At 40.2% G+C, this 18,269-nt stretch overlaps 1 protein-coding gene across 1 annotated transcript in view; it reads left to right on the top strand.

Moving 5' to 3' along the window:
• Positions 1-18,269, top strand: part of TRPM7 (transient receptor potential cation channel subfamily M member 7) — a 125,283-nt gene that overhangs the window by 69,190 nt on the left and 37,824 nt on the right. Inside the window, exons 18-24 of the mRNA XM_049781432.1 lie at positions 76-231; positions 303-446; positions 4,070-4,198; positions 7,391-7,669; positions 12,210-12,384; positions 14,280-14,406; positions 16,061-16,245. Of these exons, the coding sequence (XP_049637389.1) occupies positions 76-231; positions 303-446; positions 4,070-4,198; positions 7,391-7,669; positions 12,210-12,384; positions 14,280-14,406; positions 16,061-16,245 (1,195 nt within the window). The remainder of the gene's footprint in view (positions 1-75; positions 232-302; positions 447-4,069; positions 4,199-7,390; positions 7,670-12,209; positions 12,385-14,279; positions 14,407-16,060; positions 16,246-18,269) is intronic.

The following is an 18,269-nucleotide window of genomic DNA, read 5'->3' as shown; positions in this document are numbered from 1 at the left end:
TTGCTTTAACTATATTATTGGTCATATTCCTTAATTATTAGTTTAAAATATAAACTTACATTGTTTCTTTTTTAGGTTATTTTAAGCATTTTAGTTCCACCTGCTATACTAATGCTCGAGTATAAAACTAAGGCTGAAATGTCCCATATTCCACAATCCCAAGATGCCCATCAAATGACAATGGAAGATAGTGAAAACAACTTTCAGAACATAACAGAAGAGATTCCCATGGTAAGCTGGAGAGACTTACGTAAATGCAAAATTATTGTGAATAAATATACAATAATTTCTTTTCATTTTAGGAAGTTTTTAAAGAAGTCAGAATATTAGACAGCAATGAAGTAAAAAATGAAATGGAAATACAAATAAAATCAAAAAAGCTTCCAATCACACGAAAGTTTTATGCCTTTTATCATGCACCAATTGTAAAGTTCTGGTTTAATACGGTATGTTTATTTTTTTTAAATAATACCTTAATTTAAGCACCATGATTACAAACATGTTTATAGTTGGGTTTCAGTTATAAAAAAAATAACATCAGTGCAACCTTCCCACTACCAATGCCCCTATCTCCCTCCTTTCCCACCTCTGCCTGTATTCGAGACAGTCATTCCACTTCTCTCGCTCATTACCATTGTCATGATAGTTGTTATATGCACTCAACAATATTTGTGGTAAACTTTATATCATGAGCTGGTCCTCCAGCCCTCATCTCTGTTGTCTCTGGGGATTATTACAATAATGTCTTTTGTTTTTCTTAAAACCCATAGATGAGTGAGACTATTCTGTGTGCCTCTCCCTCTGACTTATTTCCTTCCTCCTCATCTCTACTGTCTCTGGGTATTATTACAATAATGTCTTTTCTCCTTCCTTCCTTCCTTCCTTCCTTCCTTCCTTCCTTCCTTCCTTCCTTCCTTCCTTCCTTCCTTCCTTCCTTCCTTCCTTCCTTCCTTCCTTCCTTCCTTCCTTCCGTCCTTCCTTCCTTCCTTCCTTCCTCCCTCCCTCCCCCCTCCCTCCCTCTCTCCCCCTCCTTCCTCCCTCCCCCCTCCCTCGCTCTCTCCCCCTCCTTCCTCCCTCCCCCCCTCCCTCCCTCCCTCCCTCTCCCTCCCTCCCTCTCCCTCCCTCCCTCCCTCCCTCCCTCCTTCCCTCTCTCCCTCCTTCCTTCCTTCCTTCCTTCCTTCCTTCCTTCCTTCCTTCCTTCCTTCCTTCCTTCCTTCCTTCCTTCCTTCCTTCCTTCCTTCCTTCCTTCCTTCCTTCCTTCCTTCCTTCCTTCCTTCCTTTTTTTGATTTTTTGGATCACACCAGTCAGTGCTCAGGGATTACTCCTGGCTCTGAGCTCAGAAATGGCCCTGGGCAGGGTTGGGGAACCATATGGGATTCCGGGATTCAAACCACCATCCGACCTGGGTAGACTGTGTGCAGGGCAATTGCTCTACTGCTGTTCTATCTCTTTGGCCCCAAACTTTTATTTTTCTTAAATCTCATAGATGAGTGAGACTATTCTGTGTCTTATCTCTCTCCCTCTGATATATTTCACTCAGCATAATAGTTTCCATGTCTATCCATATTTAGGAAAATTTCATGACTTCATTTTTTTCCTGATAGCTGCATAGTATTCCGTTATGTAAATGTACCACAGTTTCTTTAGCCAGTCATCTGTTGGGCATCTGGATTGTTTCCAGATTCTGGCTATTGTAAAAAGCACAGCAATGAACATACGCATGCAAAGGACATTTTTGTATTGTTGGGTTCTTTTGTTTGTTTGTTTTTTGTTTTGAGGTCTCACCTGGCAGCACTCAGGGGTTCCTCCTGGCTCTATGCTCAGAAATTGCTCCTGGCAGGTTCAGGGGACCATATGGGATGTCAGGATTCGAACTACTGTCCTTCTGCATATAAGGCAAATGCCCTACCTTCCATGCTATCTCTCTGGCCCCTGTATTGTGTTTTTGTGTTCCTAGAGTATATCCCTAGGAGTGGTATAGCTGGATCATATGAGAGCTCAATTTGCAGGATTTTTTTTTGGGGGGGGGGTCACACCCGGCAGCGCTCAGAGACTACTCCTGGCTCTAGGCTCAGAAATTGCCCCCGGCAGGCTTGGGGGACCATATGGGATGCTGGGATTCGAACCACCATCCTTTTGCATGCAAGGCAAACACCCTGTCGCTGTGCTATCTGGCCCCAATTTGCAGTTTTTTGAGGAATCTCCATATTTTTTTCTATGAAGGCTATGGCATTCCCATCAGCATGAATGAGAATTCCTTTCTCTCCACATCCCCACCAACACTGTTTGGACAGTGATGTTTCCTCCTTGAAGATACCTTTAGTCTCAAGTATTATGGAGTTTTTTTTTTTTTTTTTTACCTATGTATTGTTTTATAAACCTTATAGTTTCTCTTTAATCCATTTGTATTTGACCCTTATGCATGGTGTTAGATGGAGGTTCGAGTGGCTGAAGAATGCTGAGCTAGATTACATTGGGGTGTTTCCTAATTATATTAGAATACATATTTCACTTTTCTAATACATAATTCACTTTGATTTTATAGATGAACAGATTTAACTACTATAATAAAGAGTACCTCTTTAGAGGAATGGATCTAAAGAAATACATGAGATTAATCCCTGACTTATGGTAGGATTGATGCTGGGGATCAGACCCAGAACATCTCATAAATGTAAAGAGTATGCCTCATCGCGCCCCCCACCCCCTTTTTTGTTTTTGGGTCACACTCGGTAGCGCTTAGGGTTACTCTTGGCTCTATGATTAGAAATCACTCCTGGTAGCGGGATATCCCGGGTATCCGGGATGCCGGATTTCGAACCACCATCCTTCTGCATGAAAGGCAAATGCCTTACAGCTGTGCTATCTCTCCGGTTCCTCATCCCCTAATTTTTTTTTTTTTTTTTGGATTTTGGGCCACACCTGGCGGTGCTCAGAGGTTATTCCTGGCTATCTGCTCAGAAATAGCTCTGGCAGGCACAGTGGACCATATGGAATGCCTGGATTCGAACCAACCACTTTAGGTCCTGGGTCGGCTGCTTGCAAGGCAAACGCCACTGTGCTATCTCTCCGGCCCCCTCATCCCCTAATTTTAACATCACTCCTGGAACTTCTCAGAGGCTCCCATGATGCTGTGACTCAGTGCGAAGTGTACATTTTGCCTATTAATGTAACTTTCTGAAAGCCCAGTGCACCTACTTCAAACCAGAGGCTAAGTGAATGATAGTTTTGTGGGAAAAATTAGGGTTTTTTTTGTTTGTTTGTTTTGTTTTTGTTTTTTGTTTTTATTTTTGTTTTTTTTTGGGCCACACCCGGTGACGCTCAGGGGTTACTCCTAGCTATACGCTCAGAAGTTGCTCCTGGCTTGGGGGACCATATGGGACGCCGGGGGATCCGAGGTCCGTCCAAGGCTAGCGCAGGCAAGGCAGGCACCTTACCTCTAGCGCCGGGCCCCCGGGAAAATTTAGTTTTTAAGTTTTAATATGTAAGTGACTAAATTCCCTAAAATAAACTTTTGAGTACTCTTTCACCCTTGCTTTGCCAGAACATGATTACACTTCCTTCTCTAAAAGGTTGATAGTTTGCTAAAGATCATTTCCTTTTTTAAAGTGTAGAGGTAGATATTAGACATAACTAACCAGGGATCAAACTCATGCCTCTTCATGCAAGGTATATTATTCAACCCACTGAAAACTCTTCATTAACAAGACCCATTTCTGTTTTGCCAGACAAATTTAACTGAAGATTTACTGTAGTAAATTAAGTCAAATTAAACCTTTCTATTTTTTACTTGCTTATGTAATATTTAGTAGTAGAGCTTAATTTTTAGTAGAGGCCAAACTTAGCAGTCTTTGAATTCAGTGGGGTTTGAAGGGCATAAAGTTTCAGAGAACTGAAAACTAGTCCTCTGCTTTTTTTTACTAGCCCCTTTTAAAACAGTGTAATGAAAAATAAATAAATAAAACATCGTGATGATTGGCTTGAAAATGTCAGGGATTTTTTTCATGTGCATACGTGAAAAATTTTCAGAAGGAAACTTTTTATAACTTTTTATTTATCTTTTTTCAGTTGGCATACTTAGGGTTTTTGATGCTTTATACATTTGTGGTCCTCGTAGAAATGGAACGACTACCTTCAGTTCAAGAATGGATTGTTATTGCTTATATTTTTACCTATGCTATTGAGAAAATCCGTGAGGTATGTATGTAGTTTTCCTACTAGTAATTTCCTATAGAAGTGTTTTGTTTGCGTACATAGCTGGATGTATTTATGTTATTCATAATTTCAGTAGCTGATGGCTTAATATTCATATTTGCTGTTCTAAAGATCGCAACCAGGTTATGATTTCTATGTTTTTGCATTTGTTACCCATGGTTTGCTCAGCATCATATCAGGAATAACCCTTACATACTGCCAGGTGTAGGCCTTCTCATCTTTACCCCTCCGTGAATAAAAAAAAAGCTTATTAGACATTGCTTATGTCTATATGCTATGATCCATGTGTATGAAACCTGTAACATTACCAGCATATTTGAATAAATTAGGGTTTCAAGTGATAAAAGAAAGTTGCAGAGATTTTTATTTTGGCTTTTTAATCAGCAGTGGTTAGCGGTCACTCCTTGTGGTAAAGGATCGTATGTACTGCCTAAAAGTCTGTCAGCTTTACATCAAAGTAAAGACCTTGACCTTAATAACCTTCATACTATATAGGCTTCTGCTAAGATATTTCTAACTGTGAGCCTGGAGAGATAGCACAGTGGTGTTTGTCTTGCAAGCAGACGATCCAGGACCAAAGGTGGTTGGTTCGAATCCCGCTGTCCCATATGGTCCCCCGTGCCTGCCAGGAGCTATTTCTGAGCAGACAGCCAGGAGTAACCCCTGAGCACTGCCAGGTGTGGCCCAAAAACAAACAAAAACAAAAAAACAAAAAAAAAAAGATATTTCTAACTGCATATAATAAAAATAATTAGGATCCTTTGAACAACAGTAAATTTCTCCATAGAGAAAAATTCACTAAAACAAGTATAGAAAGAAGACCTTTCAGGGCTGGACCGTCAGCACAGCAGGAGGGCATTTGCCTTGCATGTGGCCAACCAGAGACCGACTCAGGTTTGATCTATGGCAGTGGTCCTCAAACTATGGCCCGCGGGCCACATATTATATTTGTACTTGTTTTGTTTCTTCGTTGCAAAATAAGATATATGCAGTGTGCATAAGAATTCGTTTAAGTTTTGTTTTTACTATAGTCAGACCCTCCAATGGTCTGAAGGACAGTGAACTGTTTAAAAAGTTTGAGGACCCCTGATTTTTTTTTTTTTTGGTTTTTGGGCCACACCCGTTTGACACTCAGGGGTTACTCCTGGCTATGCGCTCAGAAATCGCCCCTGGCTTGGGGGGACCATATGGGACACCGGGGGATTGAACCACGGTTCGTTCTACGCTAGCGCTTGCAAGGCAGACACCTTAACTCTAGAGCCACCTTCCCGGCCCCAGAACCCCTGATTTTTATGGCATCCCAATATGGTCCCCCGAGCCTGCCAGAAGCAATTTCTGAGTGCAATGTCATGAGTAATCCCTGAAAGTTGCCGGGTGTGGTCCAAAAAACCATTAAAAAATAAAGACTTTTCATTATTTTATAGCTTATGGACAACTTTTTAAAAGTTTTTATTTTGGAGGGGAGGGAAATTAAAAAATAGTTTTTTTTAATACTTTAAAGCAAATGTGTCACACATCACATAGTTGACATGATATGTAATTGTCATAGTAGACATAATACATCTGTTTCCAGATAAGTGAAAGCAAATTTATTTAAAAAGAAAAGAAGCAAATGGAAGAGGAAAAAAGTTAAAAAGGAAACAAAAAAAAATAAATACAGTATCAAGCACATTTGTGAAAATTATTTTATTTCCAATTAGGTCATTAATACAATGGCAGAAGATTTAGTAAGATCTTGTTAGTTGTCTGTTCTGTTAAATTGATGTGTTCCTATAGGGATGACAGTATCAAACAAATGAAGTTGTCCAAAAATTCAAAGTTCTATTACTCATACTGAGGTACTTAGGGGTTTGTTCTCAGCTACCAGTCTTCCTGAAAGCAAAAAGATAATGGGGAGGGTTCTCACACTTGCTCTTAAAAGCCCTGATGATAACAGCTCAATACCAGCATACCTGAAGTTTGGTCAGATTAGTGATCCCAAGTCATAGAGGGTTGCTGAGGCAGGGCCAAAGGTAAAACAGTGATTCTGGGTGATGGATGCTGCAGGCCAGGGTCTTGGATACCCTCTCCACCCAAGATTGCCAGCTTTCTACTGCATGGCCCATATATCCATTATTTTTCACAGCTTGGTTTACTTATCTTTTGAGAAAAGTGAGTCTATGGAACTAGCCTGGTAAAACTTGGTGACTGCCAAGTTTCTCTTAAGTCTAAAAAACTGTCAGGGGTCTGGAGCGATGATAGACAGTGGGTAGAGCATTTGCCTTGCATGCAACTGACCCAGGTTCTATCCCAGAATTCCGTTAGGTCCTTGAGCCTGCCAGAAATGATTTCTGAGCACAGAGCCAGGAGTAAACCCCTGTGCACTACCGGGTGTGCCCCCCCCCCAAAAAAAAAAAAAGGGGGAAAAAAGAAAACTATGTCCTAAGATTTTTTTCAAATTCTTAAGATGACTGAGCAGGTCATTTACATATACTTATATAACAATACATACATGCATACATATATATATAGATGGAGAGAGAGAATATTTGAGAGGACAGGTCATATTTTGTCTCTGCTATATTAAATTTTTCTTATCAAATATATCATAAATACCAAAATAAAATTATCAAAAATACTTGAAAAATAATTTTTTATGAACTTCCCAAAGGTCTGAGCCTCAGAGAGTTCCAGAGTTAACTCCCAACAATTCTTGTCCTATAGATTCAGTGCAAGGGCCCAGAATTCTGGGAAATAACCAGGCATTCTGGCTGTACGTAGATACCTGCAGAGCCTAGTATACTATGTGGTACCAGGGATTACACCAGGGTTGGCAGAATGCAAGGCATGCTCCTAATTCCTGTATAAATTTTAATTTAATAATTTCAAATAAATTTAAGTATTAAATTTAATAATTCCAAAATAAGCTTTGTTTAGTTTGGGGGCCATTCCTGGTGTTGTTCAGGGTTTATTCCTTTCTCTACACTCAGACATCATTCCTGACAATTCTCAGGAGATCATATGAAATGCCCCATATTGAACTCAGTTGACCACATGCAACACCCTACACCCTGTGCTATTGCTCTGGGCTCTCTACTGAGAAATTTTTAACATACTATGAATGTTAGTGAATGCTGGCATGTTTTAATTATCTAGGACAAAATGGAGTTTAATTTACTTATTTTTAACTTTTAGATCTTTATGTCCGAAGCTGGGAAGATAAGCCAGAAGATTAAAGTGTGGTTTAGTGATTACTTCAATATCAGTGATACAATTGCCATTATTTCTTTCTTCATTGGATTTGGACTGAGAGTTGGAGCAAAGTGGAACTATGAGAATGCTTATGATAATAGTGTTTTTGTGGCAGGAAGATTAACTTACTGTCTTAACATTATATTTTGGTATGTGCGTTTGCTAGATTTTCTTGCCGTAAATCAGCAGGCAGGACCTTATGTAATGATGATTGGAAAAATGGTAAGTGGAAAGGCAACTGATACTCCTGCTTATTCATATTTTATTAAATTAGAAAATATGTTGATGCAGTTTTGCTTGGATGAAGAATGTTTTTTCATGTTTATTTACATACTAGTTCAAATGGATCATTTCATAAGGATGTTAACTTTTTGAAGAATGATAAAATAAGGTTAAAAAGTCCTGTTTTATTCTCTTTATCTTGAAGTCCTTTTATTTATTTTTTTTTGTTTTTGTTTTTGTTTTTGTTTTTGGGCCACACCCGTTTGACGCTCAGGGGTTACTCCTGGCTATGTGCTCAGAAATCGCCCCTGGCTTGGGGGGACCATATGGGACGCCGGGGGATCGAACCGCGGTCCTTCCTTGGCTAGCGCTTGCAAGGCAGGCACCTTATCTCCAGCGCCACCTACCCGGCCCCGAAGTCCTTTTATTTTTTAAAAGTGCTTCTTGCTAGGACTGTTGTAAGATCAAAATGAAGAGGTTTTAAGATCAAAATGAAAAGCATGAACTTATTAGCTCCCCATTTGTGAAATTTTCATTATTATTGTTACTACTCAAGCAGTCCATTCATATCTGACACCCATGTTAGTCTACTAATTGGTCTTCTCATAAACAGTCTATATTAAGAGAAATATTTTAGGGCCTGGAGAGATAGCACAGCAGTGTTTGCCTTGCAAGCAGCTGATCCAGGACCAAAGGTGGTTGGTTCGAATCCCTGTGTCTTATATGGTCCCCCGTGCCTGCCAGGAGCTATTTCTGAGGTGACAGCCAGGAGTAACCCCTGAGCACCGCTGGGTGTGGCCCAAAAACCAAAAAAAAAAAAAAAAAAAAAAAAGAGAGAAATGTTTTAAAAATGCAAATCTGAGTATCAGTTCCCCATCCTTAAAAAACTGTTTTAGGGATGGAGTTTTAGCATAACGATAGGGCACTTGCATTGCACGCTGCCGATGGGACTCACCAGGGTTTGATCTCCGGCATCCCATGTGGCCCCCTGAGCCTGCCAGGAGTAATTTCTGAGTGCAAAGCCAGGAGTAACTCCTGAGCACCACCAGGTATGCACCAAAAATAGACAAAAAAAAATTGGAGAAATAAGGCCCTAAGTTTGACCCTCAGCACTGCAAGTATCTCTAACAGCCCCCCAATAGTGTTGGGTATAGCTTTGATGACCCCACCCCACAAGCACTGCTTTACCAGGTCTGACCTTGGAACAGTTAGTCTTGCACAGCTAGGGCAGGTATCCCTAAGACTGATCTCCAGGCTCTTTAAGCACTGTTAGGGAGAACCCCAACTCATGTTTTAATGGTTTTATATTCTTGATAGATTTTGATTTATTGACTAAAACTCAAACATTGCTTTGCATAATTTGTACATTTCCTTTAAGATGTATCCGTTATCATTGTTTAGCACCTTTTCGTTGCGTAGGCCACATAGTCCTTCATTTTCTTCCTCATTAGAATGACAACTTTTTTTTAATACTCATTCCCATAGCTTTTTAACTTATTGATGAGTTTACCCTTCAACTCAAAAAAACAAAAAAATTTTTGAGGAAAGATTTTTTTTTTGGGGTGGGGGGGTTTGGGCCACACCCAGCGGTGCTCAGGGATTACTCCTCGCTGTCTGCTCAGAAATAGCTCCTGGCAGGCACGGGGGACCACATGGGACACCGGGATTCAAACCAACCATCTTTGGTCCTGGATCGGCTGCTTGCAAGTCAAATGCCGTTGTGCTATCTCTCTGGGCCCCCGAAAGATTTTTTTTTTATATCTCTTACAATGGGGGCCGAAGCGGTGGTGCAAGCGATAGGGCGTTTGCCTTGCACGCTCTAATCTAGGATGGACCCCAGCATCCCCATGTGGTTCCCCAAGCCAGGAGCAATTTCTGAGCGCATAGCCAGGAGTAACCCCTGAGAGTCAACAGGTGTGAGCCCTCCTCCCCAAAATCTCTTACAATTTGACCAGATTTATTTTCTCTATAAATTTTTTTTTTTTTTTAGTTTTTGGGCCACACCCTGTAACGCTCAGGGGTTACTCCTGGCTATGTGCTCAGAAGTTGCTCCTGGCTTGGGGGACCATATGGGACACCGGGGGATCGAACCACGGTCTGTCCAAGGCTAGCGCAGGCAAGGCAGGCGCACCTTACCTTTAGCGCCACCGCCCGGCCCTATTTTCTCTATAATTTTATGAGATGCATTTTACTTCCCTGAATAATATATTTTTGTGTAACATGTAATAACCCTTCTTACTCATTACTCATATCAACAAACAAGCTTTATGTAAAAGGAAGCTATGAATAATGTTTTGATGAGGTTAATTTAAATCTTTGATTTCCCACCACCACCTCTGTCTACCCAGGGGATTAGTACTCTTTACTTGAAGTCACTCTTAACATAAAGTGAATATTTTTTTTTGGGGGGGGGGGCATACATGGCAGTGCTCAAGGGGTTTACTCCTGGCTATCTGCTCAGAAATAGCTCCTGGCAGTCACAGGGGACTATATGGGACGCAGGGATTCGAACCAACCACCTTAGGTCCTGGGTCGGCTGCTTGCAAGGCAAATGCCGCTGTGCTATCTCTCTGGCCCCCATAAAGTGAAATTTTAAAAAAAATCTTAGAAACAAAAAATTAGATCTAAGTGAATATATAAATATTATAATTATTCCATTTTAGTTTGTTCCCTTTACCTTTAACTTTCAGTTTCTTTTCTGTTTCTGAGATTTGTATCATTAAGAAGTACCTGAAGAAGGACCAGAGCTGTAGTACAGTTATAGGGAATTTGCCTTGTACACAGCCAACCTAGGTTCAATCCCCGGCATCCCAAATAGTCCTCTGAGCCTGCCAAGAGCGATTCCAAAGTGCAGAGCCACCAGTGCGGCGCATGTGCGCACACACACACACTCTCTTGCTCGCTTGCTCGCTCGCCAAGAGCAACTGGCTCACGTTATTGGAGCATATGCTTTGCATGCAGGAGGCCCTTTTTTGGTTTTTGGGCCACACCCAGTGGTGCTCAGGGGTTACTCCTGGCTGTCTGCTCAGAAATAGCTCCTGGCAGGCACAGAGGACCATATGGGACACCGGGATTTGAACCAACCATCTTTGGTCCTGGATCGGCTGCTTGCAAGGCAAACGCTGCTGTGCTATCTCTCCGGGCCCGGAGGCTTTATTTTTATACACACAAAAGATCATAGTCATTCCTTTGATTTACCATTAGTTACTATTCACATTAGATTATAGACTTACTATAAGTTTGTTCTGTATAAGGTTTCTACCCAGTGAATTATTTATGAAAGTAATGAGTAAAACAACTATTCACTTGAAATGTAAAGGTGATAACATATACATGTAAAAAGGTAGTTAGAAACAAACTTTTGAGGCCAGAGAGATAGCACTGTGATGGGGTGTTTGCCTTGTATGCGACTGACCCGGGAGAGCCCCTGTTCGATTCCCGGCATCCCATATGGTCCCCCAGCCTGGCAGAGGCTATTTCTGAGTGCAGCCAGGAATAACCCTGAGCACAGTTGGGTATGGCCCAAAATAACAATAAGTTTAAAAAGAAAAAGAAATGAACTTTTATTATATTTTTCTTTTTAATTTCTATGTAATGCTGAAGTTGCATTGTGATTGAAGATATGCCCTTTTTCTTCTTCTTTTGTTTTTTAATTTTTTGTTTTTTTGTTTTGGGGCCACACCCAGCGTTGCTCAGGTGTTACTCCTGGCTGTCTGCTCAGAAATAGCTCCTGGCAGGCACAGGGGACCATATGGGACGCCGGGATTCGAACCAACCACCTTAGGTCCTTGATCTGCTGCTTGCAAGGCAAACACTGCTGTGCTCTTTCTTCAGGCCCAGATATGTCCTTTTTCAATTATTAAATCTCAATTAGACTTTCACAGTCATGTCGATATTAAAACCATAAACTATATTTTTATAAACATAAACATGAAAAGGCATTGTTCACTTTGGATGACCTTGTCACTTTTTTTTAACACTATGCTTGTAATTGGTTTGTTGCTCATTTGGCACTTTGGAGTTTTCAAACCTATTAATAAAGTACCATATTTGGTTGGGGATACGGCTGGAATGTAGAGAAGGTTCAAGGATTAGTATTCTTTTGGGAAGTGGGCAAAGATGCCCGCCCATGTTTTGTGTAGCTTATGTTGTTGGGGTTTTTTTTCAATATCCCCTTGATACTAAAATTTATGTAGTGTGGATCAGAAAAATAGCACAGTGAGTAAGGTGTTTGCCTCGCATGCAGCTAACCCATGACTGACCCAGATTTGATACCTAACATCCCAAATGATACCCCAAGCCTGCCAGGAGTGATTACTGAACTCGGAGCTAGGAGTAGCCCTTAGGTGTCGCTGATAGTGGTCCCAAAACCAAACCAAACCAAACCAAAGGTTTAGTGATGAAATTTTCCTGAACAATAATATTGGACTAAAAAAATCAGATTCTTGTTACCTATTACAAACAAACAAGCCTTATAAAGGTGAAAATTGGTCATTGTATTTCAATTTCATATATTTTAACAGTGTTTATTTTTTAACAGGTGGCCAATATGTTCTACATTGTAGTGATTATGGCTCTTGTATTACTTAGTTTTGGTGTTCCCCGAAAGGCAATACTTTATCCTCATGAAGAACCTTCTTGGACGCTTGCTAAAGATATTGTTTTTCAGCCATACTGGATGATTTTTGGTGAAGTTTACGCATATGAAATTGATGGTGAGGATTTATGTTTATGAACTCATCTTTTTATTATGTTTTAAGCCAAAACATTACCACCACCCTCAGCATTCCCAAAGGGTATTAATCTCAAAAGACATGTTAAGAAAAGTATTGGAAAAGAGGGATGAATATTTTTTTTTTTTTTTTTTTTTGGTTTTTGGGCCACACCCGGTGACGCTCAGGGGTTACTCCTGGCTATGCGCTCAGAAGTCGCTCCTGGCTTGGGGGACCATATGGGACGCCGGGGGATCGAACCGTGGTCCGTCTCCTAGGCTAGCGCAGGTAAGGCAGGCACCTTACCTCGAGCGCCACCGCCCGGCCCCAGGGATGAATATTTTTTACTTTTTCAACTACAGATAATGGAAACCTGGCCTAAACTGATTTACAGCTAAGGATATTTGCTCACATAAACAAAATCAGAAATAGAATGGTCTTTTGAACTAGTTCATTAATTCATAGCTTAGGGTGCCTTTTCATTTGTCAACTCTATAATCACTTTATGATAAGAGTCTGTCATCTAATAACAAAGGGAAAGAGATATTCCTTTTTTATGCATGGCTCTTTTCTTTGTGTTTTTTTCACTAAATGGTGCTAGGATCTACTCCTTGCTCTGTGGTGCTGGGCATTGATTCAGCAATCCTGTGAGTTATCTCTCCTGCTTAGTTTACAAATTTATGTTATTGGTGTCAGCCTCATGCAAGACAAGCTCTTTGCCCCTGTATTGTTTCTCCAACCCAGGCAAATTTTAAAGGGAAAGAATTTTTTGTTACCACTTGCTAATAAAACCATTTTAAGGAATATGAGAAACAAGACGAAAATTTTCAGTAATGTATGTGTGTTACCGTTTTTTTTTTTTTTTTTTTTTTATTTTGGAGCCAGACTTGTGTTCAAGGCTTATTCCTGTCTCTGTGCTCTTGGCTCATTCCTGGTGGTTCTTGGGGTTCTAGGGATCAAACCAGGCTGCTTGCAAGCATGCACTCATTTATACTGTGTCTTTGGTCCCATGATCTACATAGTTTTAGTGTTCTTCAACCGTTTTCACCTGAGGACTGGCACCTGTCCTATATACCAGATTGGACAAGTGATTGAAGACGTTCATTTGTGGTTTTGGACCAGGAGGTCTGGGAGCATCCATCCTTGGTGGTGTCCAGGGCTTATTCCTGGCTCTGCACTCAGGAATCATCCTAGTTGGTGTGGGGGGCCATATGGGATACTGGGGATCAAACCCAGGTTGGCTGTGTACAAGACAAGTGCCCTGTCTGCTGTATTATTCTCTGACCTCTGAAGACCACTATTTTTAATTTACTAAAATCCAAGACAAATGTATTGTAAATATTCATGTAATAAAACTTGTCACTGGTTTATGATTATTCCTATCTGTGCCCTTTTAAAATCAGTTTTACCTTATTCTTCTTAACTCAGTGCTTAGTAGTAACTTGCTTCCACTCTTTGTTTATAGTCAGCTGTATTCTGGCTTCAGAAATATTCCAGGTAGAAAGAATGAAAAGTAAGGAACTCAATTCCTTATTCAATTCAATTCAATTGTAACTATTCATCTAGAGGGAATTTGAACACACCGGCCTTCTTGTTAACATAAGATTAGCTCAGCAGTCTTATTTTCTTTTTATACATACACTATGAATCTTCGTACTTTAATGGTTCAGTTATTTTATTATGGATCTGTGATGGTGTGACCAATGCTGGGAGTTTGATCACTTACTCTCTTTTCAGATGGTCTATTCTAATAGCCTTTGTATTCCTGCAACTGCTCAAAGGTTTTTGACTGTGAAACATACTTGTATATTATCAAAATTACTTTCAAACCAGGTGAAATACTTATTAGTAGCAGTTCTATTTAATTATTGTATTTTAATTTTTTTTTCTTTCTAAAGTGTGTGCAAATGATTCCGCTGTCCCTGCAATCTGTGGTACTGGGACATGGTTGACACCATTTCTTCAAGCAGTCTACCTCTTTGTACAGTATATCATTATGGTCAATCTTCTAATTGCATTTTTCAAGTAAGAATTTTATTCACTCTCTATGTTAATGAGATTATTAATAAATAATCAAAATTATTTACAAGAAAATACAGAGAATTTATGCAAATTACACTTGGTACTTAAGCTACTGTAATTATCTTTGAAAATTGCAGTGTGCGGGTTTTTTTTTTCTTTGTTTTGGGGGGCAGGGTATTTGGGTCACACCCGGCAGCGCTCAGGGGTTACTCCTGGCTCTATGCTCAGAAATCACTCCTGGCAGGATTAGGGGACCATATGGAATGCCGGGATTCGAACCACTGTCCTGCATGCAAGGCAAATGCCCTACCTCCACACTATCGCTCCGGCCCCTTAAATTAATTTTTATTTAAAATTTGTCTTTGAGCATGTAAGTCTTTTATAAATTTAAAATACTTGGAGTTTTTACTAGCCTACTAAGAAGTAAACACAGAAAAGTAAATAGAAAATGAATAATTTATTCTTAACATCCTGGTATACCATTCTCTATTTTTATTATTATATAAGGGATATTTTTTTAGAAAACAATAGTATGTTTTACATAATGTTTAAAACTAAGGCTTGAATATTATTTTTAAACACTTCCTTTTTTTCCCTATGTTTTTTGGGCCACATTCAGCAGTGATCAGAGGTTACTCTAGCTTTGCACTCAGGAGTAATCCTGGCAGTGCTCAGGGATGCCATATGAAATCCCAGAGATTTGAACCTGGGTCAACCACATATAAGGCAAAAGTCATCTTGTGGTTATTTGGTCAATCATTAAGTGGTTCCTTAGAACTATTTTCCTAAAAATAGAACTGTTCACTACAAATCTTTTTAGGCCTTCTTAAAATTCAAGTCAAAATAAGTCTGCATCCTTCCTACATTCTTTGTTTCTTTTTATTCCCTACATTCTTATCACTAGTAATTATCTTTTAACTATCTTTCTAATGTTGCTTTTCTGGTATTAATTAAACTATCTTGCTTTTATTTATGTTTTTATTGCTGTGAAGTTTGAATATTTCCTCATATTTTTTGTCATTTACATACAATTTTTAAATTTTAAGAATCCTATTTTGTGAGCCAGGAACAAAGGCCAAAGGGCTATGTAGAGGCCCTAAGTTTGATCCTCAGGACTGCATTGATCTTCTACACTAGATGTGGTTGTGATGATCCCCAGTAACACTGGGTCCGAGCAGCACTGAATAGAACTTAGCACAGAAACATCCTGCTCACACAGCAGGACCAAGTTATATTTTATAGTCATTTCTCTCAGAGTTTGTGATGAAGACCTTCAACAGTATCAGTATCAAAGTAATCCTGTGACACCTATGTTCTCATGTTTTTTAGCCTTACTTAATGTAATGTACTCTCTTGGGGCCGGAGTGATAGCACAGCAGAAGGGCATTTGCCTTGCACTCTCCAACCCAAATGGACCCTGGTTGGATTCCCTGCATCCCATATGGACGCTGAGCCTGCCAGGGCAATATCTGAGTGCAGAGCAAGGAGTAACCCTTGAGCAACACTGGATGTGGCCCAAAAACCAAAAAAAATATAGATAAGATATATTATGTACTTTTTCAACCTCATGATTAGAACTGAAACAATGAAAACTATTGTCTGTATATATGAAACTTTAAAATGATAGCCTGAATTCTTTTTTCTTCTGTTATTCAAGCAATGTGTACTTCCAAATGAAAGCAATTTCCAATATTGTATGGAAGTACCAGCGATACCATTTTATAATGGCTTATCATGAGAAACCAGTTCTGCCTCCACCACTGATCATTCTCAGCCATATAGTTTCTCTGTTTTGCTGTGTATGTAAAAGAAGAAAAAAAGATAAGACTTCAGATGGACCAAGTAAGTACAATATACTACTTTTCTTTGTTATAATTTAATATTATGCTGAAGGCTAACATCACAAACTTAATTGGATAATATGATTATAAAATATATATAACCTGGGGTCTGGGGATCAATCCCCTCTCTCGAGATGCGAGCGGCATCTCGAGCGTTTCAAGGAGATATGGAGCCATGAATATTTGTAAATATGATTTATTCTGATGCCCGATTGGCACCAGGGCCAGTGCTAAGGGATGAACCCCAGAGCAAAAGGCCCTGAAACACAATTCTCACAAGTTTTTATACAGCAAAGGTACAAGTCAGTGTTATCTCACCCCCCTGCCACAGACACAGCTGTGGTTTTTATCTTAGAAAAACATTTTAGGTGTTTGCCTTACAAGCAGCCGATCCAGGACCAAAGGTGGTTGGTTCGAATCCTGGTGTCCCATATGGTCCCCCATGCCTGCCAGGAGCTATTTCTGAGCAGACAGCCAGGAGTAACCCCTGAGCACTGCTGGGTGTGACCCAAAAACAAACAAAAAAAAAAAAAGAAAAACATTTTAACTTAGGCCTCCTAACTCAGTTAGGAGAACATTTATCACAACAAAGAAACAACCACAAAAGTTAACAGTGGGTCATAAAACTTGAGGGAGAAGTGGTTACATCTTTTATCATATAGGGTAAACATTACATCTAGGGTCACATTCCTATGCTAAAGCATGTGGGGTGAATGGGGGGTCTTGAGGACTTAATCTTTCTCTCTTTGTGCTGACCTGAGGTTTTGATATTAAAAACGAGAACTTTTAAGACCAGGAGGTAGGGGGTACTTGTCTTTTGTTGTCACTGGCTTGTGACAGCCTTAGACAAGGTCACTGAGTTTTTATGAAGAACTTAAAGCTTAAAGCAAAGCTGCACTTAAAAAAAGAACTCCTTATAGGGAAAACTCCTTTCCTTTTCAATATGGCAATAAATTTATTATAAAATTGGGGCCAGAGTGATAGCATGGAGGTAAGGCATTTTCCGTTCATGCAGAAGGACGGTGGTTCGAATTCCAGCATCCCATATGGTCCCCCAAGCCTGCCAGAAGCGATTTCTGAGCATAGAGCCAGGACTAGCCCGTGAGCGCTGCCAGGTATGACCCAAAAACCAAAAAAACAAACAAAAAAAAACAACAAATTGATTATAAAATTTATTAGTATTTTTATTTTGCTTAAACCAAGGAATTTCAAACATGTAGATACCTAGTGCACCTAGTTTTAAACTCTCTCCCCCCCCTTTTTTTTAGTAGCATCTCAATTTCTTTTTGTCAAATTGTCAAGCCATAGCATTACACTGCTATTTTAGGTCTTTTCCCCCAAACTCCCTTTTTAATATTCTATGCTGAGGGTTGACTCCAAGGCTTACATGTGATTTGGGGGGCGGGGGGATTTGTTTTTGGGCCACACCCGGTGGTGCTCAGGGGTTACTCCTGGCTGTTTGCTCAGAAATCACTCCGGACAGGCTCGGGGGACCATATGGGATGCTGGGGATCAAACCCTGTCCTGCCCTGGGTCGGCCTCATGCAAGGCAAACACCCTACTGCTATGCTATCGCTCAGTCCCCAGGGCCTTACATGTGAGAGTCATGCATTTCTCTTGCTGAGGAATGCCCACAGAACACATTATTCTTAAACTACTTTTGCTGCTTTATAAGCTTCATTGAATTTTATTTTATTTTATTGCATACGTATTTGTGGGTATGTTCCCAAGCAGTGGTCAGGAGGTCCAGAGCCCCCCACCAGTGATTCTCAGCCAGCAGGACTGGAGGTTCAATGCAAAGGCCCGAGAATATGGTGCTGTGCAGTTAGTTCCCTGTTGTGCCAAGTAAAGACAGATATATGGTGTTGAGAGTCAAGCCCAGATTGGGTGCCTGCTAGGCATGAATCATTTATTTATTTATTTGTTTTTGGGGGGGGGCGTTTTTTGGTCACACCCAGTGGCACTCTGGGGTTACTCCTGGCTCTGCACTCAGAAATCACTCCTGGCATGGGGCCGGAGAGATAG

The sequence above is a fragment of the Suncus etruscus genome, chromosome 10, assembly GCF_024139225.1.
Source record: "Suncus etruscus isolate mSunEtr1 chromosome 10, mSunEtr1.pri.cur, whole genome shotgun sequence".
NCBI classification, from domain to species: domain Eukaryota; kingdom Metazoa; phylum Chordata; class Mammalia; order Eulipotyphla; family Soricidae; genus Suncus; species Suncus etruscus.
Note: the sequence above shows the minus strand (reverse complement) of the source record. Positions and strands in the feature narration are given on the sequence as shown.